This window comes from Ruditapes philippinarum, unplaced genomic scaffold (genome assembly GCF_026571515.1).
Source record: "Ruditapes philippinarum isolate M1 unplaced genomic scaffold, ASM2657151v2 ctg3543_1_1_1_1, whole genome shotgun sequence".
NCBI classification, from domain to species: domain Eukaryota; kingdom Metazoa; phylum Mollusca; class Bivalvia; order Venerida; family Veneridae; genus Ruditapes; species Ruditapes philippinarum.
In genome coordinates this window covers 20,773-47,009 of record NW_026856253.1, presented here as the reverse complement: position 1 = coordinate 47,009, position 26,237 = coordinate 20,773, and the positions used below count along the sequence as shown (strand labels likewise).

Here is a 26,237-nt window from a genome sequence, read left to right as displayed (position 1 = left end):
TTCTATTATTGCTGTTGGATCCCTTTGTATTGGCAGATAAATATTCATGAATATAAATACGGATGTCATCTATATAAAATCTTTTGATAGCCTACCAATAGCATTAAATTGTTTATGTAAATGTGTGTTTTTAAAAGAAAAAATCTGTGTTTGAAAATAATTCAAAAGTTTGATATAAATTCGATCTGTTGTATTGATACTATTTTCGAAAATAAAATAATTTTTTCATATTTTGTGGTGACAAAAAACAGTTGCGCAGGAGTTTGTTTTTGTGTGGAAAAATGTGACGAAAAGGGAAAAAAACGCCCTCCTTGAATATTCAAACTAATATTTGTTTTAGGAAGAAAAAAGCCATCCCTTTACATATTTAAAAAAAGTATTGTGTTTAGAAGACCAAAAAATTTTGGACCCGATTTTCCAAAAAAATGTTTAATGTTTGGGGACACCCAAAATGCCAACTTCAAAAACTTAAAAGCCCCAATGTTCCCCGCGACAAAAATTTAACACCATTTTAAGTTTGCAGAAAAAAAATTTTAATTTGATTTTCTATCTTATCAGTTGACTATAAAAATCTGATAAATAAATCAGCAAAAACCTGGATCATCCCATCCCCCCCTTATCCAATCAGATGTTTACTGTGCGTTCAATGGTTACCAAAGGTCCTATACTTCATTGAGTGGATAGCCAGGACCCAACCATGCAGGCATCTAGTCAGGTCTGAGTCTTTAATGGATGTACATCCTTACTGCAGGTTTATCATGCCATGGCTTAAATAATTTCAAAGATTAATATGTTGTACTAAAATTACAAAATCATTTTATCAATATGCATATTTACATGTCACATTATAACAAGTCTTTATAATGAGGTTCTTTCTAGCAAGTCATTTGGATATAATAAAGTTCAAAGATTAATTCCTAAAATGTGTAGACTATGAGTATGTATAAAAATAACCATGAATGGTTATTATTGTAATATTTACAGTATTGTTTGGATGTATAATCATAAATGCGACGTTTAAACTAACATGAGGTTGGTATTGACCCCAACAACCATGTTACATATTTGTTGCTGAACAGAACTTTTTCCTGAATGTGGAGGAAAATACACTAAAAAAATTAACTAAGAAAAAAAAAGAAATAATTTATAAATTACATCATATATGAGCATACACAAATGGCTGTTAATTGTGTCATAAATTGCATATTAAACATTAATAGTTATAAAAATATTTCGAAAGTGAAATTTAAAGGCAGGTGATCTATGCTGTTTTGCTACATTTCCTTTTTTAATTATCATATGATTATCTATAAGCTAATTATAATAATTGTTTTTCTTTTTTTTCAGATGTTGTTGGAAATTAAATTAATTCTTGCAGTAGGCCACATCCAACCATTTGTTGACAATCTAGAGATATAATATTGTTTGAAGCAGTAGCTACACTTAAACCTGGAGGAAAAGAGGTATGAGTTAAGATTACTGTTACCCAGCAAACAAAAGACGTTGTACCAACGTTGTACTGACGTTAAACCCTGACGTTGGGTAAACGTTGGCAGAAGGTTGGATTTGAAAGTTTTTTAGATGTCAGAAACCGACGTCTATACAACGTCATAAAATGACCTTTATCCAACCTTTTCTGACCATAATCCAACCGTTTCTGACCATTATCTGACCATAATCCAACCTTTTCTGACCATTATTTGGACATAATCAAACCTTTTTCTGACCATAATCCAACCTTTTCTGACCATTATCTGACCATATGCCAACCTTATCTGACCAAATTTTCTAACCATGATTTAACCTCATTCAAAACTTTTGGAATACGATTTTTTTTTTTTTAATTTTAAAGCTCTTTAATAGGGTTAAAAATAAGCATTCTTATGATTTTAGCAATTTATTTTATACTCGGAATCACAAGTACAAAACAAGAAATGTGGTACTATATAACAAATGCAAGATTTACATAATATTTTTTGAAACTATTTAACTTGACGGTATGTACTTTAATAACGCTTCATGTATTTAATTAAGCATGTTAAAAACAAATCCTTACTTGAATATTAACACTGACATTTTATATAGCAAACATCCATGCATGTGTTTTTTCTTATATCACCACTGAACTGATCACCTGAGTTTGGGATTTTTTTCAATCATTATCAAACCTCACTAAATGTATATTTGTCTTTGTATTTATAACTGAATCTAGATCTGAATGTTAAATGGAACAATATTCTGAATATTTTGTTATAACTATAAATAGCAATGTTCATGTAACTTCATTAGTATTCTATTCTTTCTCTCCTCCACTAAGTCGATCCTGGGGCATCTTTAAGCGTTCACTTTTACGTCTCCAACCTGAGATCTTCATCACACTTTCTGAAATTAAAAAATAAATAATCAGTTAAAAGTGCAAAATTATCACTTTTACCATATTATAATTAAACGAAATTCTAACAAAACTCTCCAACTACTTAAAAGATACATGCACTTATTATTTTTAATTTAGTTTAAACCATGTAGTTTCGTTTACCTACTGTATATATCTATTAATTTTGATAAAAATGGCTTCGTGAAGAACTTCATTATAAAATCAAGGGTAATAAGATCACTGTATTTTCTATAATATTTGAAATATACCTGTCACAAAATCTTGGTAGGTTTTCATTTTTCTTTTCCTCTAAATATTTTCATCTTCCTCATGAACTTTTGACACATGTTGAATTATCATAATTTTCACAATCTGAAAGACGAAATATAATCGTTTTAGAATTTAACCATGTGGTGAAAGGATGTTTGTCTAATACAATAGGCAAAATCAAATTACTATTAATCTTAGTTAATTCATAAGCGCATGAAAAACTAAAATTAAAAAAATTACCGAATTTTTACTCCCAAAAAAATGATATTTTTTATTTTTTATTTTCAAAGTATTTTGAAAAAAATTATAAACATCAAAAAAATAGCCTTGATCTAAAGGTAGCACTTTTAAAAATATTTTTTACCTTATCCCACTTCATCACCTGTACTGATTTCGGGCGGGATTAGGGATAAAATTATAATGATGTTTAACAGCGTAATTTTCTTTGTTTACATGCAAAATTTTAAAATATTTAATACAAATTTTAGAAAACAAAAAGTTGGGGAAAGGAATTTGTGTGAAAAAAAAAGGGACATAACTCTTACTTTTTTAAGTTAAATTTAACTTTGTACAAACTGCTTGACCCCTAATATATAATTTTTAACCTTGTAAAAAAAAAGTTTAAAAAAAACCCCGTAATTTTGGGGATGATTTAAAACAAAAATTTTGTTGGACATAAAATAAAAAACAAATGTATTTTATTGTCTATACGTAAACAGTGTATGTTAAATCACGGACCTCAATTGTCAATTCAGGTCATTATTTTTGATAAAATAAATACTAGAATCAGCATTTTTATTAGGTAAAATAGGAAAAATGCAGAGTTTTGCTTATTCTAAAATCATTAAAGAATTAAGATATTAATCATTAATCTAATACTCGTAGCACTTTGGTGGATAGATTCATGACTTCTCCAATCTGCGTATTTATATAAACAAAATTTTGTACGGTATATCTGGGACAGAAAGATACTTTTTCATTTTTAGTCCCAATTTCTTAAAATCATGCCATATCATATCACCATTTCTAATTTTGATAAACAGTGAAACAGAAACAAATTGCCAAGCGCCGGCATTTTTCTCAAATTGACATGCAGGGAAAGTATTGCCCCGAAAATTTTTTTTTTTCACCATGTCATCTTTTTTAAACCATCTCAATCATGCTTTACGCAAGTTTAACTCCAGGAACATCATTTCCATTGAGAGAAATGTGAATAAAAGTATTCGTAACCATTATGTTGTATAATCTACATGTAGATTAACCAGTTTCCTTGTCCGAAACTTATCGCTATGTGGCTATTTTTAGAACAGGTCTCTTATCAGTGACGTAAACGATGCATATCTCAGATCGTTCCCTATTCACATGTTACTGTCATTTGTATAGATATCATCTCTGCCCAGCATGATCTGGTCTGCTAAGTGTATATAGGACAGACTGGCTTAGTGTAAAAACGTTTTATTATACGAGCATACAACTTGTTGATAAGCAGGCTAATTAACAAACTATTACTTTTATTGATTTATAACTATGATAATGTGTTTTCTGATTGATAATATGTTGTTTGATTACATTAATAAAAAGATAGCTAGTCAAATACAATGTGCTTTCAGATATATCTTACAAAAGTCGTATCATTTACATGTATCAAATGCCATGAATCATTATCATAATACATGTATAAGAAACACATGGTATGCTTACAGTATGGGTAAAGTACTACATTAAACAACGAGTAGTTTAACAACTGCACAGATATCAAAATCAAAACTGCATTATTACATGTGTAAATGACTGGCCCCCTCATATAAGTGAAATTCATGTTGATAAGAAATAAGAGGAAATTTTATTTACCAGCATTTTGAATAATAAGAAGTCTTACGTAACTGCATTTAACTTTTTATTTGATTTCAATTGCTAGGATTTTTCCTACCATTGATTGTCATTTATTTGGCATGGCGATATAGTGTGGGAAAAATGATCCGATTATACAGACTGTTCTATAGTAAATGATTAAAGTGTTCTTACGTGGAAACAAAAATTTTTATCTCGCGAAATCATCGTGACATTAGTTTTACAGTCAAACATTTCAATGATCAAATAACCCATCGAATCCATGCAAACATGCGGTAAATTAGCATTGAAAAAACAATATATAATGTTTGCCTACCTTTTTCTTTTGTTTGGAATACACAACTTTGTCTGTCAAACCCGTCGTTTTTTGTCCGCCAATACAATTGAATTTCAAATCCGATAAGTCGCAAATTCGAATTTACTAAATTATTTACCACTATAAAATGAAGCCCTCAAAATGATAACAACTTCATTGTAAATTATATAAACACTTCTTAGACTAATTCGAGGAGATAAGATATTATTTAAACGAAAATAGAGCAAATATATTTCATACTGATCTGCGACTATCCGTTTACAGAGCGCCACCTATCGAATATCGTACGTTAGCCACCCACGTGATACTGTTGTTTTGATGGAGAAAATAAATATATATAATGTTCCCTTTCTAAACTTAAACTTAAAATTCTCGCTGTTTATGCTTTCATTTATATATATATTGGTTTCATAAATTAAATTTACCTATTGTCAGATTACCGACCAAAACCCGACGTCGAGTCGACGTCAAAATGCAACGTCTGTTAGACGTCGGGGATTCAACGTCGATTTGACGTTGTATGAAGGTCACCGACGTCGCGACCAAAATTCAACGTTGATCCAACGTTGGGTCAACGTCAGGTGTTTGCTGGGTAGGGCAGGCAACCTTGTGGAAAAAGGAAAAAGATATCATTGCAATCTTACTATGCATACAGCACAGCCTTGTTATAATGCGGCTTAAGATATAATAATGTTTAAAAGAGGGTAAAAATTGTATTCACAAAAGGTATAGAATAGAAAGAAAAAGTCCATATTTTTTTTAAATATATAATAAATACTTTTTTGTTTGGATATCATGTGGTTATCTAACATGGTCTATATAAAGGATTCAAACTACCATGTTATTACAAGGTTGTGTTGAACAAAGGAGACCCAGTCAGAAGTTGATTATGCTTCTGCACCTGTACATTAATCAAATAGTTCTGACAATGATTATTTGTTGTTGTTGTTTTTTTTTTAGATATAAAATATCTGATTTTTAATACAAAATATGTAATTTTTAATTTTAATGTGCTTTGAAATACATTGTCTGACTGGACTTCAAAAATTTGCGACTTTATCCTGAGATATATTGCAGGAAATCCAACATGGCATAATCTTTTTTTGTGGCTGATGTTTGTTTTTTACAGTGCTTTTGTCACTTTAATGCAAATATGGTTAAAATTGTTAACGCAGTGTGTTGACTGCTAATCACATGTTCATTTTGTCATATTGAAAGCTGTGTTAAGGATCTGATTGTGTGCGTTTCTGTTTACTTAGAATTACTGATTTCTGTTGCAGTGCAAAGATGATTTGGACGTTATAAGAGCCATAGAAAGTAATACAGGATTCAAACATGGAAAGGGGTGCAAGACTAGATAAATTGTAGTTCTACATAAGGTATAGTTAATTTACCGGAATTTTTTTTTGTCAGTTTTTGTATAATACCACTGAATTTAATTTTAACTTGAATACTTGCAGCCGCTAATCATGACAAGACACATTTGTAACTGACAAGGGACAAAATTCTGAAATTTATTAAATGAATTAATGTTAAAACTATCAAAGGTATCCGCACAAGACTTTGATAAATTCATTTTATATTTGCTTTACATCACAAGACACACTGTTCAGACATGGGGAGTTATTCTTAAAACTATATTTTGGAGTTATGCCCCTTTTCAACTTACAATTTTGTCAAAATAGCATATTAAATTGATTGACTTGTAAACTTATTTAAGTATATGATAAGTATCTCTATAGATATGCCTCTTTTGTCAAACATGGTATCTCATTTTTTGCCTGTCTTGTCACTATATAAATAGACGAATGTTGGCCCTGCTCAGCATGGCATGGCAGAAGATCGAATTTCTTACCTACTGCTCCAGAAGCAGACATTAACTAACACTTTATTATGTGCTGGTTGGAAATGCTTAAGGTAGAAGATTTCCCTGATCCTGTTATGAAGGATGGTACTCATTCATTGTTTTATTCCATGTTCATTTTGCAGGATATTGAAGAAGCTAATCTGTCAAAGGTCCTGTCATCACAGCCTAATACTCCTCCAAGTGAAGCCTTGTTTTTTATTTTTAACAACATAGAACTGGACAAACAGTATATTGTTGGAGACCAGTGCAAGATACCACTTGAGACAGATAGCCTCATGGAAGGGCTATTCTTATTAATAAGCTGGTATTATATAATGGATCTAGAAATCCCACTGCTTTTCACAACTCCTTGGATTCATGCAAAAAACAGTATTTAAACAAACCTTTCTTAGTCACAAGTCGGCTGGGTATTTACACTTTGTGGAAAAATTGGAAAAACTAATGAACAAATAGAACAACATTTTAAATTAGATTCAACCTTCTGTGTCATGGACATATTATTGACTTCTTAACAGCTTACCTTTTACCATGAAAAAACCTGCTTTTTTGGCACTTGCAAAAACAAAGGTGCAGAATAGCTGTGTGGTAACCATCAGCTGATCAGTGCCTTTATTTTTGCTGCATAGATGGTGCAATCCCTCCCCTTCCTTAATCAGACATTTAAATCATCTTGATGTCTGAACATGAAGCTGTATATTTTGGCTCTATTTGAAATAGCAAATGTCAGGTGTCAATATTTTTCAAAACAGCTAAGACTTTGCTTCTTTTTAGGAACTTTTAAATCCAGTTATTTATCAATATATTATTCACTAGCAGAAAAGATTGACTTAATAATTGCAGTGTTTAAACACTAATTTTATTATTTATGACATCAGTATGTTATTGCAGACTGTGACATTTTTATGTCAATGAAGCATTAAAATGCCATATATTATAAATTGTTTATTACAGTTAAGAAGTATTAGTGCTATTTGTTGTTTGCAAATGTTAATATGCTCTTATTTTGTACATGCTATGTAGTAAGTTTAATATATTGCATTGATGTCTTAGATAAGTTTGTATTTGGTTGATGTATTACTGTCTAACTTTAACACATGCTCACTTCATTATCATATCAGATTTATTAAATTTTTATTTACTGATTTCAAGTGGTAAGCAGAATTATTTACAGAGATCACTAGTTTTCACTGATCAGGCACCTTTGTTGTGCAATTAAATTTTTTGGTGTTTTCGGAGTCAAAGAAATGATTTATCAAAATATTGTATAAAGTTGCATTGTAACTTTTTAGAGTGCTAAAGTGTACCATTTTTTTTTCTAAGCCTTAAGCGCACCACAACCAAAAGATATTTATGAACCATCAGGATATATACTGTTACTGATAAAAAATAGAGCACTAGTGCACAGACTTTTGACTCCCCCCCCCCTCCTCGTAACCATGTAGTGTATTTATAATTTGTCAGACAGTACTCGGACACATTATTGGGGACAGTCAACATTGAATGACCGATTTTTGACACTGTCTGAAAATACTGTTTTTTTTTTTCCAACCCAAATATGATACATATATGTGCCAAAAACCGGGTTTTTTTTTACATTTTACAGGGAGGTAGGCTTTTCTGTGTTAAAAAGTTTTATTTTTATAGAGAGAAGTTAAATCCATTTTATATATATTTCATTTTACCTGAAATTCTACTGATATCCATATATCAATTTGTTTTTGTTGTTTAATTGTCTATCTATTTTATTTACTTAATTGTTTGCCTAAATATTATATAACTGTAATCTGTTTTATGTATTTATTTTATACATTCATTTTTAATCCCCTTCTGCATAGAGGGGAGGGGATTACAAGAATGGCCTCAGTCTGTCTTCATGTCCACTCCATAACTTTTTTAAAACTGAAAATTTTTTGAAATAACTTGGCACAAATGCGTTCAGTATGAACGACATGTGCAGAGCGCAATAATCGGGTCGCTACCCCCTAAGGTCACAATTTTAAGGTCATAGGTTAAAAAAATTCTACCTTTTGTGTCCGCTTCCATAACTTCAACTGATGAAATGTTTTTAACATAACTTGGCACAAATGATCACCTTTATATCATGATAAGCAAGGCACAACAACAAGGTCACTACCCCTCCAAGGTTCAAGGTCACACTTAAAAAGTCAAATGTTAATGGTCCACTTTTTGTGTCCCCTAAATAAACTTAATCTGCTGAAAAGTTTTTTAAATAACTTGGCACAAATTATCACCATTATAAGAGGATGTGCAGAGCGCAACAATCAGATCACTGCCCCAAAGGTCACAGGTAGAGGTCAAATATTCTTGTTTATAACTTTTTGACATGGAAGATTTTAAATATTTTAGCATAAATAATCACGACCATGGCACAAAGCCAGGTTTTTCTCTAAAAACATGGTTTGTTAAAGATCAAGAAGTACAGATTTTCCTGTCCACTGCAAAGGGGATATAGCTGTCCTCAGACTGTCTTGTTTTTAATTGTTTTGAAGTTTCAATATGAAAATGCTTTTTTAATTTTGTGATTGGTAACACAGAATTTCGGGTATATTGCATTGGATTTGTAACATGGCTTGACAAGGTGACAGTAAATTGCCACCTGTAGGAAAATTGCTACCTCAGTTGACAGTGTTTTTTCCAAAAGTTTGTCAACTTTACTGTCACTCTGTCAGGCATGCAATATTTAATTTTAGTATACCAAAAATAACTAGTATGATAATGGTAGGGCGGTCTTGATCTATTTAATACATTTTATGTGCAGTAATGGAAGAACAATTAGTATTTTTACCTAAATTTCAAAATGTTATTTAAAATGTGTATAAAATATGTTTATGTGTCATTGTTCACATTTTTTGGTTGATCGTGTTTTGAAATAAAACATGGAAACTATTAAAACGTGTAAACGTGTTTTAAAATCCTGTTAACAGTCCCAAACACGTTTAGGTGTTTTCAGACAAGAACCACCTAAAACGTTTTCTAGGAAAACACCCGTATTGTTTTAGTGTGAAACATCAGTGTTTTGTGAAAACACCGCAACATGTTTTAAAACTGTTACAGATAGGTGTTTTCACATGTGTTTGGAATCAAAACACTGAGATTTAGAGTGTAAGTGCATTAATGTATAGGATATTACAAGTAAGAAAATAGATGTACAGGACGTGACCAAGTACATGTTTGTATTGGACGTGACAATGTAAGAACATTAATGTATAGGATATTGCAAGTAAGAACATAAATGTATAGGACGTGACCAAGAACATGTTTGTAAGGGACGTGACTATATAATAACATTAATGTATAGGATATTGCAAGTAAGAACATAAATGTATAGGACGTGACCAAGAACATGTTTGTAAGGGACGTGACTATGTAATAACATTAATGTATAGGATATTACAAGTAAGAACATAGATGTATAGACGTGACCAAGAACATTGTTTGTAAGGGACGTGACTATGTAATAACATTAATGTATAGGATGGTACAAGTAAAGCATGATGTGACCATGTAAGAACAGTCATGAATTGTACAGTATATGAAAATAAAGAAAATAAATCTACATGACATGACTAGGTAAGAAAAGAGATGTATAGGATATGATCAAATAAAGAACACGAATGTTTCAGGGTATATGGGTATTATCAGATATTACTTGGCATTGGCTTTAAAAATAGCAAACATTATAAATACTAAAAGTAACATGTTAATAAAATGAAGCAAATATACTTGAAAAAGTCTATTCTAAAAAAACTAACTGTACGGAAGGTTCGATCTCATATTTAATATTGAGAACAGGTTTAAGCAACTTTCTCTAACAATATCGTTAGAACTAATTCAAATTTTTGATCATCATTCCAATCGTGAAACTCATGATTAATTTTAACAGCTTCTTCATATAAACTACTTCTTATGGTTTCATATGCAGAAATTCTATAAGACATGTTTTTTCGTTTCAACTGCATTTTTACAAATAGGACATAGTCTAGAATTAACGGGCATTTTTTCATATCGTCCCCGATTCTAAACATATAGGCGCAACACCGTATCTGATTTTAGCCAGAGGGGATCTGTGTTAAGCAGGAATATTACTTGTAGAGACATACATTTCTGTATCATTATCATGTTTGAAAACTCTATATGATCTAAGTTTATAACGACCATTTATGAGTTTTACCAGATACGTTATTAACTTTGTTTTTACAGGTACAGCCTGAACGAGACTCAAACCCGGGACCCTCGGAATACTTTTTCGAGGCTCTACCGACAGAGGCTGATAACTTACACACCTTCTCATATAAATAGTGAACAGTTCTGAACCTTGACAAATTTTATGAATCTCCACATTCTTCATAGAAAACATGAAAACAAAGTTTTCCCTATGCTAAGTTGAGATTCGCTTTTCTAGAGCATGCCCTTCAACATGAAAAACATCAGCAAAAACTTCAACTAATTTTAGTAGAAGAGTGAGTATAAGTCCATAAAGTTTAAAAGATACTAATCTCTACAATATAGCTTTGCTCTTTACATTAATATAGGTCAATATTTGGCCATGGTATGAGTCCAAATAAACTATGATGACGCTAAAAAAAATCAACATTTATAGTTACACTACTTTTAAATTTGAACAGGATATGCCATCACATAATTTGTGAAGAGTTTCTAGAAATTTCTAGTTTTGCAAAATCAAATCAAGAAGAATTTTGTAAATATCTAAAGCCTTAAATTATGTCAAGACATAAATGTTTAAATTATTATCCCTATTTGAACTGGAGATTTCATGCTGTTTTTAACTACATGCGTATGCACATACCCCAGCAAAGATTATAATATAATGTATTTGTACAAAATATATCAAATGATCATGAATTGTTTGTTGTAAAATAGTTCCATTTTACGGCAAAGAACGCTGGCAGCATTGTTCTGCGTTCTGCGTTCAATTAATGTCTGATTTCACGAAGCGTTCTGAAACAGACGACAACTGTCTTATTGATATTTCGTCTGTTCGCAAATGTACATTGCCGTATGTGAACATTTGCTTCTCTTCCATTGATATTTTAAGTCCGAAATTAATGCCCCGCAAAGACCCCAGTATTGTTTAGTTAGAGACCAGTTAGTGTAACCTTGATCAAGTTCAGTCTCCGTTTGGATCCATTTCCAGACATCTTCCAGCACGACCATTCCGGCCCAGTAGTTCCCTGGAAGGAAACAACCGTGTTAAAGATAGATATATAAGTATATTATGCCTTCATATATGATGCGTTCTTGATTGATATTAGACAATTGTCAGTACCATTAGGTTAGTATCATTAGGTTAATTTATAGTGTTGAGTACGATACTTAAGTTTAAATTTTATAGGATGAGTACACAGCTGTTAAACCTATATTGGACGCAACTCGAGTCTGATATAGGTTTTGCAACTATGTATATATGATAAATAATCAGAATTGTTCTCAACAATGTATATTGGCCTCTACATTTCACACCACCATTTTCGGACAATTTGACTGAAAATTGTTACCTGAAATACAAGAACGGAATTTATATGACGTTTTTAAATCCTAAAAATGAAAACGATACTAGAAAGGGTACAATATGCATCTAATACAGATCTTTTGGACTCTGAAAATTAAAACAAGAATGAGAAATAATATGAGGTTATAATACATTTTTGAGTACAATACTGAAGTCGTATACACATCGGAAAAACTTATATTAGACTCAGTTCACGCCTCGTCCAATATAGTTTTGACATTTATGTGATTGTCAAATAGAACAATTATTGTTTTCAGCAATGTATAATGCTCATCTCATACTAACATTGTTTTACACTTTCACAGAACTTTGTAACTTCGATAACAATTAGGATTTGATATCGAATTTTGGACGCTCAAAAAAAATTAAAACGAGGCTAGACGGAGGATAACATGTATTTGATAAAGATGTTGAAGAACTTAAAAATGAAAAAGAGGCTGAATTCAGTGAGATGTGGATTTGATATAGCCTTTTTGGACTCTGGAAATAAAAACGGGGCTAATGGGATGCGATATGGATTTGATATGGACTTTTGGACTAAAAAGGAGGCTAAATTGAAGTGATTGGAGCTAGTAATTAGTTCTATTAGAACATTAGGTGGTGCAAACGCTGAAAGTGCATTGGTCATGCACATTTCATAAGGTCTGAAATAATAAATAAATTTTCATTAATTTGTATTTGAATGAAGGGGGAAAGCGAGGGTTTTCTTCCAAGTCCCACTGTCTCCTTTTCATTTGTTAAAGTATATTATCTAACAGCCACTTACCACCTGGACACTCGTAAATGCCACAATACTGCCACCTGAATTTTGGGTCTGTTGTGTAACACCATGGTAACCCTTCTCCGTCGGGATCTCGACAATAGTTAGCAGCATTTGCCACAGATCTCTCTGGAAACTTGTTGGGTTGATTTCGTGTATGTTTGTGGGGAGTTTGTGAATCCCAGCGCTGACACGTGTGCCCGTCGTACGTCGTAGTTGTAGTGCCTCTATATTGATTTGAGGAGGTACTGAAGCATTCTGAAATATTACCAGGATTTTGTTACTTTTTAATTTTTGTTACTTTTTTAATTTGGTTACTGTTGAAATTTGATTACTGTTGAAATTGTGTTGCTGTTGAAATTTGGTTACAATTCAAATTTGGTTACTGTTGAAATTGTGTAACTATTGAAATTTGGTTATTGTTGAAATTGGGTTACTTTTTAAATTTGGTAACATTTGAAATTTGGTATATTCAACATTTTCATAACAATGGCTAACTTGGCCTTTATCGAGTAATAGTTTTTGTCCATATTTCGTATTGTGGCCGTGACCTTTCACCGTATAATAAGGTGATGACCACCAATTAATTCAATCAAAAGCATATATTGTGACTTTGACAAGAAGGCGCTGTTCGTTTAAATAATTGTTTAAAGTGGCGAATGAAATATTCTATTTTTTTACGTTTTCTAATAAAGCTAAAAGAAATAGTATAAATGAGACAGACATAAAACAATAACGTCAATCTTTAATTTGATTTTGGAAGCCTAATTTTAGATTGTGGGCATTTTACATGGTAATAGATGTAATCCGGAACTCGGCAAATGTGGGGTACAAGCAAACTTACCGTGTACTACTGGCTTATTTTCGAAGCTGTTACTTGTATTGGCTGGGAAAACCCCAAAATATTTTTTTTATTTCTGAGTAAGTCTATTTTTGCTAGTCTGTATGTGATTTCCTTTTAACCCCCCCCCCCCCCCCATATGCTTTTCAGGCCGTAGCCGGAATTGCAATAATGCTATGACTATATAGTTTGTTCTAATCATATCATAAGGCTTTTCAAAATTATTCATCCTTTTATTTATCTTACTTATTTGTGTGGTTCCAACAATTGCCAGTATTATGCAGAGCAATAAATAAAGCCTTTAAAACTCCTTATAGAGATGAATACATATATGTAAACAATTAACTCGTTTTTGACGTAACAAATACATGCATTGTACACTTTGATGTTATTTTTTATTTATTTTGGTTTTACAGACCTTTCAGTAAAAGCCTATTATTTACGCCCTTTTGATCATTTATAATTCTCAATTACAATAATTATTATTTTATTCTATTTCGAGTTAACAAGTAGAATACTCGATTGAATTAAAATACATACAATTCACAGTATATCACAAATATGAGTGATATAATTTTGCAAAAGGTTAGGCAACCTACGCACCAATATTTATAGTGTGTATTTCAAGTCCATGACGGCAATGAACGCTATATAGCGTTCGCGTAGCTTTAAGCATATGACGTCACCTTCTTAACGTGCTTCCATGGAAAGTGCCGAAAGTTTTAATATTATGTACAAAATAAAATGTGTTTTCTTTTTCAAGAAAAAGCTTTAAATCTCATATCGAAGTGAAAAAATATTTACTGGTTTCGCAATTTATATAATGCAGCCGCTCGTGATCATATTACAATTTACTAAAACAAGTGTGACATACCTCTACTGTTTTGTCTGTCACGTGTTTCAATATGGTGTTTCAGGAACTGATCTTCGTCAGCAGATGTAATCTCGGCAAGGTAACCGTTCAGTTTTTGACATCGAATCTGAAACAAACATGTTTTAAATCATATGATTAAGGTAAAGCATCAAAGCGATTGTGAAGTGAACATCCGGCCAAATTTTTCAAAACCATCATAGTTTGGATGCTACTTGCGTTAAAGCTATGCTCGCTATACGAGCAGGCACTTCAAACCCAATCATTTAGCTAGTTAATATGAATCTTTCAAAGCCTAAAACTTAGCTCTAAAACAAAATTTTCTTAAACATTACACTATTTTAAGTATTTATCAATCATTTCGGACATCATGACCTCACAAAGAATCCAATGTCAGGGAAAAAGATGAATCAGTAAGATTTCCATTTCGGGGAAAATGATAATTATCGTGAAACGTGAACAACCGGAACTTGAAGTGACTTCTTATAACTGCTTATAATTCTTAATACAGGGAAGACATAAACGCTAGGGGAGGAAAATTGTTTTTTTATAGCTCACAAAAGACACAGGCAGTCCTTCGGACATGCTCTTCAAACTTACTACTTGACCTTTATTACATCACTGATCTACCATAATAATATTAATAATAATAATAATAATAATATAATAATAATAATAATAATAATAATAATGATAATAATAATAATTGATAATTATATATTAAAAGCTGCATGCCTCGAGAAGAGCCAAACTAGTTCAAGAAAATCAAACATGATAAAAATGTACTACTACATCACGGGGGAGGAAGTGTTACACGAAGGATGGAGTTCTTATGATAACTTGTTTGGAGTTCTTATGATAACTGTCACGGAGTTCCTGGAAAACGTTACGGATTTCTGTGGAAAACTTTTCTATATACTTGGAGAAATCGCGTAAAAAATGGTTATTTTTAACTTTAAATGGGGAGTTTGAGGTGCTAAATTTAACTTTGATAATTAAGCTTGCCCTACATATTGTATTTCGTTTTAGAAAAAATTTTAGTCCATATTTTGTCGCCTTTTTTTAAAAAATCTGGTAGTTTTGAGAAAAATTACCAAATTACTTGCTAATTCGTACATATTGACCTTTTCATTTGTGATCTTCTTCGTTGCTTTACATAATCACCTAATTATAGTGGAGAGTTGCAAACATAAAGCCCGGGCTTATAAATTTATACCCGATTTTTCAAATGTTACGGAGTTCTTGTGATAACTCAAAAAATGTCCTGGAGTTCTTATGATAACTTTTGTTACTGCCAGTGTGTTTTTGTGCTTAATCACGGCACGTTTAAGCGTATTTTATTAGTCAATAAGTGTGTAAATCATTATGAAGCATAGTACGCTTATCATTTGCACAAAAATTTGGTTATATAAACGTTGGTTTTGATCGTGTTTTTCAGTTCAAGAGATATTTTTCTTACCTCCGTTTCTTGTGTTTTTTGTGTTTGTTTTGATCTTTTTGTGTGTGTGTGTGTTTTTTTTTTTATTTTATTGGAATGACTGTAAACATACTTGATGTAGAGCATTTACTTACAGGATAAAAATACGCTTTGAATTTAATACTCAAGCATGATTTCGTCATATATACATTATTCCTGGCAGTTTTAAAGAACATTAATTAAGTAACTATGCTATCGGTATGCATGTAAATGGTTTTCAGCAAAATAAGAGGTAGTACGCACTACCTTTATCTAAATTTAATGAGGTGGGTGCGTCTTTATGTATTCAACGGGTATTTCAATTTCTAAAAGGTATCGGTTTTTGTCATAGAAACGTATAAAGTTCTATGACAATGAATATGACGATAGAAAGTAAGGTCTTCAATAAGATATGTGAGTCACCGTAAGGTTCATGCCGTTTATCGACCTTGTTCCTTTCTCTATTAAAATCCAATGTAGCATCACGTGACGTACAGCAATTTCCATATTTCGGAAAATTACTGCATACATTTTCTTTACAAAGTTGGAGTCCTAGTGGAAATTTTGCAACAACTTTTGCTGTAATTGATTACAAAAATATATTGTCGAACTTCTTTCGCTCGAACCCGTAGGGCACGTGCAAATCTGTCGAAGAGATCGGTAGTAATCGGTTGATTTTTTATGCATAAAAAGATCATACATTTCGGGGTGCATGGGGTGTGAAAGATATCCCGGTTAAGCCCCAGTCACATTAGAGCTTACGACCAGTGAAGACCAGTTCACGATCACCAGTGACCTCTGGTCGCGGACAATCTTTAAAACGTCTTACGACGGTCATCGGTGATCTTTGACAGTCGCAGGTTATCTTATTTAGGTCCCACGACCAATTTCAGTCGTAGAGAGGTTTTTGAGCTTGCACAAAAACCTCCTTGCGATCAAACAGGTCGCTAGTGATCTTAAAAGGTCTTAAGGCTGTCGCACGATGGTCGTTCGGAAAGTGCGCCGATAAATCTTACGACAGTCTTTACAAATTGCCACTAGTCACTGATAATCTTAAGTAGTCTTTTAGTAATCGTGTGATGGTCGTACGACAAGTTGTAGTTGATCGCATGTTATGTCACGGGTAGTCGTAAGTAATCCCAGGCAATCTTGAGACCATCGTACGTTTACTTATGACCTGTCGTGCGATTGTCAATGATGACTTGTCTTACGATACTCGCAAAAGTAAATTTATCTGTGCAAAAATGGTTTTTGGTCGCAGACAATCGCTGATGATCGCCAGTTTTACAATCGCCGGTGGTCGCAAGTAATCGTAAGCTCTAGTGTGACTGGGGTTTTATATACGATACATGGTATATAATGATACAATTTACTTAGCCGCTTCTTGAGGGAAGCCCAACTACTTAATGTCTGCTTTAGAAAGGCGGTTGCTTAAAAACATGTAACTGAGAGAAAAAAAGTGTAAGTTTTTAAACAATTTTTCCTTGGCGGTTTAAGCCATGTTACTGCTGAATACAGGTGACCGCTGATTCAGGTTTTCCTGAAGATTTTTTGTTTGTTTTGTTTGTTTCATTTTACGCCTTTTCCCAACAGTATTTCAGTCATATGGACGGGTAGTTTCCTGACCATCGTTCCTGGAGAGTTACACCAGTACTAGACTACATTCCTTCGTGCTAAACTACCAAAGCATCTCCCGGGGATCGAACCCACGCCAGAGAGGTAACTGGATTAGAAGTCATCGACTCAAACCCCTCGACCACGTAGGCGGTCGTTCCTGAAGATAGCTTAGCACCTGTTTATCCTATGTAGACTGTACACATGTCTTCTCCAGATATATTGAATGACCGTGTTTTAATTTTGCCACATGGCCTCAATGTTGCATTTGCGGAAACTTATGACATAAAACTTTTGTTGACGAACAGTATACACAGAAACATTTAGTGCATTCGTTGGGTTTTATAATGCCAATATGATTTCGCACAAATTTAATTAGGAACTAAAACACGATCAAAACCAACGTTACATAACCAAATGTTTGTGCAAATGATAAGCGCACTATGCTTCATAATGATTTACTTACTTATTGAGTAATTAACTACGCATAAACGTGTCGTAATTAAGCACAATAAAACACACTGGCAGTAACAAAAGATATCATAAGAACTCCAGGACATATTTTGAGTTATCACAAGAACTCCGTAACATTTGAAAAATCGGGTATACATTTATTAGCCCGGGCTTTATGTTTGCAACTCTCCACTATAATTAGGTGATTATGTAAAGCAACGAAGAAGATCACAAATGAAAAGGTCAATATGTACGAATTAGCAAGTAATTTGGTAATTTTTCTCAAAACTACCAGATTTTTTTTAAACAGCGACGAAATATGGACTAAAAGATTTTTTATGAAACATAATACAATATGTAGGGCAAGCTTAATTATCAAAGTAAAATTTAGCACCTCAAACTCCCCATTTAAAGTTAAAAATAACCATTTTTTACGCGATTTCTCCAAGTATATAGAAAAGTTTTCCACAGAAATCCGTAACGTTTTCCAGGAACTCCGTGACAGTTATCATAAGAACTCCAAACAAGTTATCATAAGAACTCCATCCTTCGTGTAACACTTCCTCCCCCGTGTACATGTTTTTTAAGAAAGGTAAAAAGATTCAAGATTCGTGTTATTGTTTACATATGTTACGTCCGATTTAAGACTGACTTTGCAGTATTTATCACGATATCTCTACTGTGTTAGTAACGCAGTAAGGGCTATTTTTGTATATTTTGACCTTTCTGCATGGTAATGTGCGTGTATTGTAATTTGTAAGTGCCGATTGCAGTATTCGAATTACTTTCTTTGAACAGGTGAAATATTTCAGCCGAAGTCTATGGAGGCTATTCGTTGCCAAAAATCCAGCCTTTGAAACTTGACAATGCATACATCGGTTCTACTAAACAGATTAGTAAAAATCTAATTGTCGATCCGAGAGTTACATACTGCACTGGTATTATGCGTTTTGATTATCTCGATTTGATAAAATGGAAGTTGTTTACTTGCAACTTAGCTAAGTTGCAAACTGTATTTAGAAATGTATTACTTCAAATTTGTGACATGTAGAAATGTTAACAATAGAACGTACACAACACGTTTATTGCTGTGCATCATGACGTTTCACCAGTTAACACTCTCAGGTTGACAACACCACACTTTCCTTTTACATTCTAACGCGATTAACATTTGTAAACGATTTTGCAACTTCCATATATGGAATTATCACGGAAATAGACGAAAATTAATAGTCAGAGCCAATTTTCACGAAAGCAGAATATAAAGAGAGGTAACTCTTGCTGGTACAAAATATTACAAATGATATAAAACTGTTATAAATTTCACATACATCAACTGTATTACAGTTGACTTTGATTGTTAAAACGTATTCTAGCACAGGATATTTAAGTTATGCGAAATTGGTTAATAATTATTGTAACAATGTAACAACGTTTATACTGATAATGAGCATAATAATATGCAAAAACTAAAGTTGGTGAATTAACATAAGGGAATGTTTCCCATATATAACGACACAAACCACATTCCCTTTTATCGACAGAATTTTGTGCCTTCAAACGTTATAACGGTAGTATTCGATAGCATGACTTTTACATTCAGTAAACATTACTAGAATGCGATACATGGAAGTCACTTTTGGCAACACGAATAAAGAGAAATGAACAGTAAACCTGTGCCATCTTTCTTTAAAGGACTATATTGGGTTGTAGAAAACGCCAAATGTTTTACCATGTGTATAGCTATGGAACTATTCAAAGGTTACTATCAATAATTCCGTTGTATAACCAAAAACTTGTGAATTTGTCTCATTTTTATGTTGAAGTGTATCCTAGAATCTCGTTTTACCTCCATTGGGAGATATTTTGAGTCATATGATGTGAATTAGCCTTTTATTATTAAATATATGTAAGCTGGTTGACGTAGGTTAAGGTCTTCTTTTATGCATTGTACTGAATCAATGACAGCTCTAAGATCTATGTATACATGCTGTCAATAGCTGTTACCTATAGACTTGCTGTCTCTCTGATCAAAAGCAAAGAACTATTCTTATGTACATGAAGTACTACACATAATATCTATTAAGTTTTGTAATTGATGGCCTTCTTAGAGATAAAATAAACAAGGTATACATAAATTGATAATCAACATACATACCTTTGGACAAAAAAATGGTAAAAATGGGGAAATATATCTGTACAGTATGGTAAAAATAAAAAGTTATGTACGAAAGGGTATATACCAATTTGGTTTTAATTTTACTATTGTAAAAAGTTTTTTTTCTTGCGCAGCTATACACTAGAATTAAGGTTACTAGTAAATGCTACTACTAAGAAAGACAACAGCCAGAATTTGGTCTGTATTAGTATTTATTCGTATCGAAATCTCTCTTGAAAATTTGAAAGTGGTAAGGTAGCAGCATAACTGTCAATGTTACTTATTCCTATTAAAATTGGAATCCCCTCAGTAAAATTTATTTGTCGTTGAATATAGTCTTATCAGGTATATATATTAACATAATACGTACCTGGTCTTATCAATAGTTATTACTTCCTTGAAAATATTTAACCTCAGACAGTAAGTAACCTGGTAAGGAGGTTTTTTTTTCTTCTTCTTTTTTCTAGGAAATGTGATATCTACAACGTTTCAAAACTTACATGCCTATAATCATTTAAAGTCCGCTGATGTTGATTGAATAAAGGCATGGAATGGAAATCATGCAAGTGAATTATGTTTGGTGAATAGCTAAACACCTAAAAGGTGTGTTAAACGGAAACTCCGCCGGTGCGTGTTTTTGTTTCCTTCTTGTCAATGACGGTAAATACCGAAAATGAGCGGATAAATACGTTTATTAACGATGATGTAGTGGGCGGGAAAATGGGCAGAGCTTCTTTGAACTCCTGCTGATCTGAACCATGATGGTTTGACAAAGTAAAGCTGAGAAAGTAACTTCTGTTTTGTCGGCGTTTACACAAACAATGAGTATTCCGCATGTTATGATGAACACTTAGTATTGCTACTTTCAGAAAAACAGTTAATGTTTTGTCGTTTAACAAAATGTATTTTGTTGAAATACATGTTTACAATGTTAAATCGTAGTTTACATACAAAGAAATACAATTATATTTTGTCCGTTAACAAACTGATCAACTCAGATCAACAAGGCTGGATTTTTGGCAACGAATAGCCTCCATAGAAGTCGTCTATTATCGGTTTGACTTCCTGTAAAACTAACAGGGAAGAACTGAATATAAGAAGAATTTTCATTGGTCATTTCAAAATAACAAAGAGAAATCAGTGAAATCATTGGTTAATCTAAAATAAAGTGTAAGGGACAGTTCTAACCATTCTAAAATGAGATGTGATGGATAGTTCTTACCATTCTAAGATATCATTTTAAGAATAGCTTAAATATGATAAAATGTAAGGGATAGTTTTGCCACTATAAAATAAAGTGTGGAGGATGGTTCTAAAGTAAAATATACAGCAATGACGCCAATGAGGATTGGTTTTTTGGCTTGCAGCCACGGCTGCAAGCCATTTCATTTGGAAAACTTGTTCCGGTTAGGTGGTTTCCTGCTTACATCTGTTGGTGCATGATTGAACGGGAAACCAGATGCAATCGTGCCAATCGCAACTTTTCGGCCTTTTCCGTCACTCTTCGGATTAATGATAATAGCCGATGTAGTTCCGATTGCAATCGTGACAATTCGGGCGATTCCATCATACTGCGGAATCAGACGAAGTAATATTACGGAAATCTAAGCTATTTTAGTTACTTCGGTAATCCCAGTTTGTTTATATAAATAGGATTTCTATTTTTACTCGATTTATCGGTTTAAACCGTAATAAATTATAAACGAAATTGTTCCGTTTCAATTGTTTTTCAAGACGCAAAAGTTAGTTTCTTTTATAATTGTTTTTTTTTTTTGTCTGTATTAGTTTTATACAATAGAGAATGGTGACTGAGGTAGTATTCCGTCTTCAAAGGGTGGTCCTGCTTATGATCGAGTTATATTTAGATCTACTGAACGCAATTCAACTTCTTGGTGAGGTAATCTAAAAAATAGCCCATGCATATCATTAACCTTGCCACGTGCTGATATACGTATTTGTGATCGTGTAACATATAGTTCATATGTAGTTGATACAAGCTTATTAATTGGTACCACGTAACGAAGTATTTTAGTGCATTTACTTGTCTATAAAGCAAACGAATGATTTCTCTGCGAAAAAGGGGAAATGAAATGTGCACACTTGTTAGTTTTATACAATAGAGAATAGATTTCAAATCGTTTTGACAAAAAAATATTCGTTTTTCAAAAAAAAAAAAAAAAAAAAAAAAGAAAACTAAATAAACCCTTTATGATATACAAATACCGTAATTCAAAAAAATTGTGATAATAAATTGAAACAAAAAAAATTTTTTTAAAGGGTTGGGATGAAGGCACAACACTGTGCAAGCCTTTCCTTTTAAAAGGAAACTTTATTTAATGTTTAGGTTAATTTGTAAATGATTACAAAAGTCAAATGTATAACAAGTAAAAGCGACGCCTTAAAAAGAAGTTGTTCCTCATTGAAAAATCATCAATATAAATATGATATCATTTGATTTCAATGTTTACAAAATGGGTATTTTCTTAATAGCTACACGAAATAAGTATCATGGCATTGTTATGCATACGTTGCTGGCATTTCTTTTTGTATTGGAAACAACCTAATTTTGTTAAACAGATTTACTTCGGCCGAGTATCGTTTTAAAAGATACTTCTTGTTTATTTTTAAATACATTCTCAATTTTTTCATGAAAATTAGCATGAATCTGGAGGCTTACTTGAAAATGATCACACTATTTCACTTACCATCGCATCTATCCAGCTTGCCGATTGGTTACTGATGAAATAACACGACTGTCCATATGAAATCCAGTTGTCAGGACAATCTATAATTAGAATGAAATGTATTCAGACGACACTTTCGATGTAGATATTAGAATAAGTATTAGACCCTTTTTTCGCATGTTGTTTCATGTTTCAGCTTGTAAAATACTTTCAAAATATTTATTAAAGTAGGCCCCTATTACAAATTAGATTATTATTGTAAGCTACTGAACCATATTGATAGACTCAAAATAACCAAAACATTCTGGTTTAATTATGATAATGTAGACATGAACTAGGTTTTTAAAATTCTGCGACGTAAATACCAGTGCAAGATTTACGTTTAGATCAAACTCATGTACAGTGTTTACCTAGTAGAAATCTATGTTGTTAAGAAATTATACATCCGAAACAGTGATTTTCCCGCTAAATAAAATCACTGCTTGCCATGAATTATAGTACTTTATGCATCAGATCTATAGCCGTGTTGACTGTTTTAATTAATCTATCGGAAAATAAAATGCTAAACGCACAAAGTTCAAACCTTGTACTTCTGTTGTTGTGTTTAGTGGAGGCGAAGTTGTCGCCGAACTTGTTCCAACATGCACTGATTCCTTCGGCGTAGTTACAGCAGAAGTAGTATTTTGAAAATTCGTCGTGAATGAAGGCAACGTGAGATTCTGAGAATTTGTCGTCTGTTCACGAGAATATGTCGTCTGCAAATGTGGCATTGTAGCTCCGGATAAAAGGTTCAGCGAGGAATTTAGTCTCGCATTAATAAAACATCCGTCTGGAATAATACATCGGCAAGTGCTATTCTTATTCGACAGTAGATACACGAGAATTCCACTTCCAATGAGCAAAATAGAAACACTGAGCAATACGACATAGAAAGTCGATTTTTGCATTGATATCCGGTTTTTGTAATTTAAGGCAGGTGAAGATGTGTTCAAGTTTTCTTCCTGACTTGTTTTTAAAAGAGAATAATCCAGTGAAGTTTCTTCCATTGTAACAGAATGTTACACAAATCTCAAAAATACAAGATTATTTAGAAGTGTATGTATATATACGCACTATCAAGTACTTACTCATTCACACCAACACATTCAAAGAATTAAAACCTACTCGTATATATACAACGCGCACGCGTGTTAACGCACTCAGTTATCAAGATGCACGATTTTCTGTTGTAAAATATAAACTCTACTTAATGATCGTTCTTTTTTATATGTTCGTATGTTCTATTTTGTTTAAAGCAGCAGTGTCTAAGATGAAGTAAAAAATGTGTAAAATTATTAGATGTCGAATGCATAACCACTAGTGAGATCAAGATGAAATGAGTATAGGTATGGAAATATATTTGGTCCTGTTGTTCTATATAATTATATAACTGAAACATAAGTTAAATTTTGATTGTCAATATTTATCAATTTTTTTTCAGTTATGTCAAACATATGTTAAAGATTTAAAATTTAATGTTGTGGTTGTCAGTAACAACGTATACAAAAATTAAAAAGGGGAAATTTTGCACTGACTATCCAAAAATATTATCTTAAATAGATCACGTTATACAAAAAAGAGGACAAAACCATTGGTCTTGGAATCAAAGTGCTGAAGGCACTGCAGTTGGGACGTATGAAGGATCAAATAACTATTTTTTCTATTTCGGGGCAGATAATTCAATGAGTGAAGGGTGTTGCCGGTTGATAAATATAAAGTGCTCAATTCAGTAAATGAACAGTAGTTGATACAATTATTCTATGACACACATGTTAAATATAATATTTAGGTTACATGTACGTGTAGGTCCATCATCACCTTTTCAAGGCGACACAAAAATTAGGGTTATTTGAAAAAACACTTTCTTTCACTTGATTATTTTCGCTGTGTAAAAGTTTAATCAAATTTCATCAACTCTTTTCCAGTATTTCTCTGGACAAGCATAATTAAGTACATGTATAATAAAGGTAGATAATTAAATAAGAGGGCCATGATGGCTCTGAGGTTGCTCACCTGTATATACCCCCCCCCCCCTGCAGGGCCAGTTTTAACCCAAGGGCTTTTATTTGAACAAACTTGGAAGACATCCATTAGAAGATGATTCATGCTAAACATCAAAGCTCTAGCATATTGGTTTTTTTAAAGAAGATTTTTTAAAGTTTTTACTAACACATACTGTTAAAAACAATGACAACCCTGGAGCAGGGCCAGTTTTGACCCCAGGGCTTTTATTTGAACAAACTTTGTAGACACTCACTAGAAGATGTTTAAACTTATAATATAAACTCTAGCTATTTGGGTTCTTTAAAAAAGATTTTTGAAGTTTTTACTATATGCATATAGGGAAAATCAATGATCCCCTTGTCCCTTGTGCAGGGCCAATTTTGACCCCGGGGCTTTTATTTGAACAAACTTGGTAGACACTCATTAGAAGATGTTCATGCTAAATATCTTAGCTCTAGCTCTTTGGGTTCTTTAAAAGAAGATTTTTTAAGTTTTTACTATTTGCATTTAAAGAAAATTAATGACCCCCTGGGGCAGGACCAATTTTGACCCCAGGGCTTTTATTTTAACAATCTTTGTAAACACTCACTAGAAGATATTTCATGCTAAAATATCTTAGCTCTAGCTCTTTTAGTTCCTTAAAAGAAGATTTTTTAAAGTTTTTACTATATGCATTTAAAGAAAATTAATGACCCCCTGGGGCAGGACCAATTTTGACCCCGGGCCTTTTATTTGAACAAACTTGGTAAACACTCATTAGATGATGTTTCATGCTTAATATCTTAGCTCTAGCTCTTTTGGTTCTTTAAAAGAAGATTTTATAAAGTTTTTACTATATGCACATAGGGAAAATCAATGACCCCTGGGGCGGGGCCAATTTTGACCCCAGGGCTTTTATTTAAACAAACTTGGTAGACACTCGCTAAAGGATGTTTCAAGCCAAATATCTAAGCTCTAGCTCTTAGGGTTTTTTTAAAGATGATATTTAAAGTTTTTTTCTTTCGGTTCCCATGGCAACCAGAGTTCAGCATGGTATTAAATTCTTTGCACAATTTTGAAAGGTGACAGCCAAAGGAACATTCTTGTGAAGTTTGGATGAAATTAGCTTAGTGGTTTATGAGGAGATGT

The 26,237-nt window shown here is 32.6% G+C and overlaps 1 protein-coding gene and 1 long non-coding RNA gene across 2 annotated transcripts; one reads left to right on the top strand and one right to left on the bottom strand.

Annotated features, from left to right (window-relative positions):
- Positions 1–1,032: 1,032 nt before the first annotated feature.
- On the top strand, positions 1,033–8,099 carry LOC132745974 (uncharacterized). The gene is made up of 3 exons (XR_009627928.1): positions 1,033–1,463; positions 6,092–6,190; positions 6,801–8,099. It is a non-coding gene; the product is annotated as an uncharacterized LOC132745974 (long non-coding RNA).
- A 3,413-nt stretch (positions 8,100–11,512) lies between these two features.
- Positions 11,513–24,311, bottom strand: LOC132745972 (plasminogen-like). The gene is made up of 5 exons (XM_060735006.1): positions 23,650–24,311; positions 23,088–23,167; positions 14,705–14,810; positions 12,996–13,247; positions 11,513–11,891 (listed from the first exon to the last, which is right to left on the bottom strand). Exons 1-5 carry the CDS (start codon positions 24,110–24,112, stop codon positions 11,680–11,682), a joined length of 1,113 nt encoding a protein of 370 aa, XP_060590989.1. The 5' UTR covers positions 24,113–24,311; the 3' UTR covers positions 11,513–11,679.
- Positions 24,312–26,237: the final 1,926 nt, after the last annotated feature.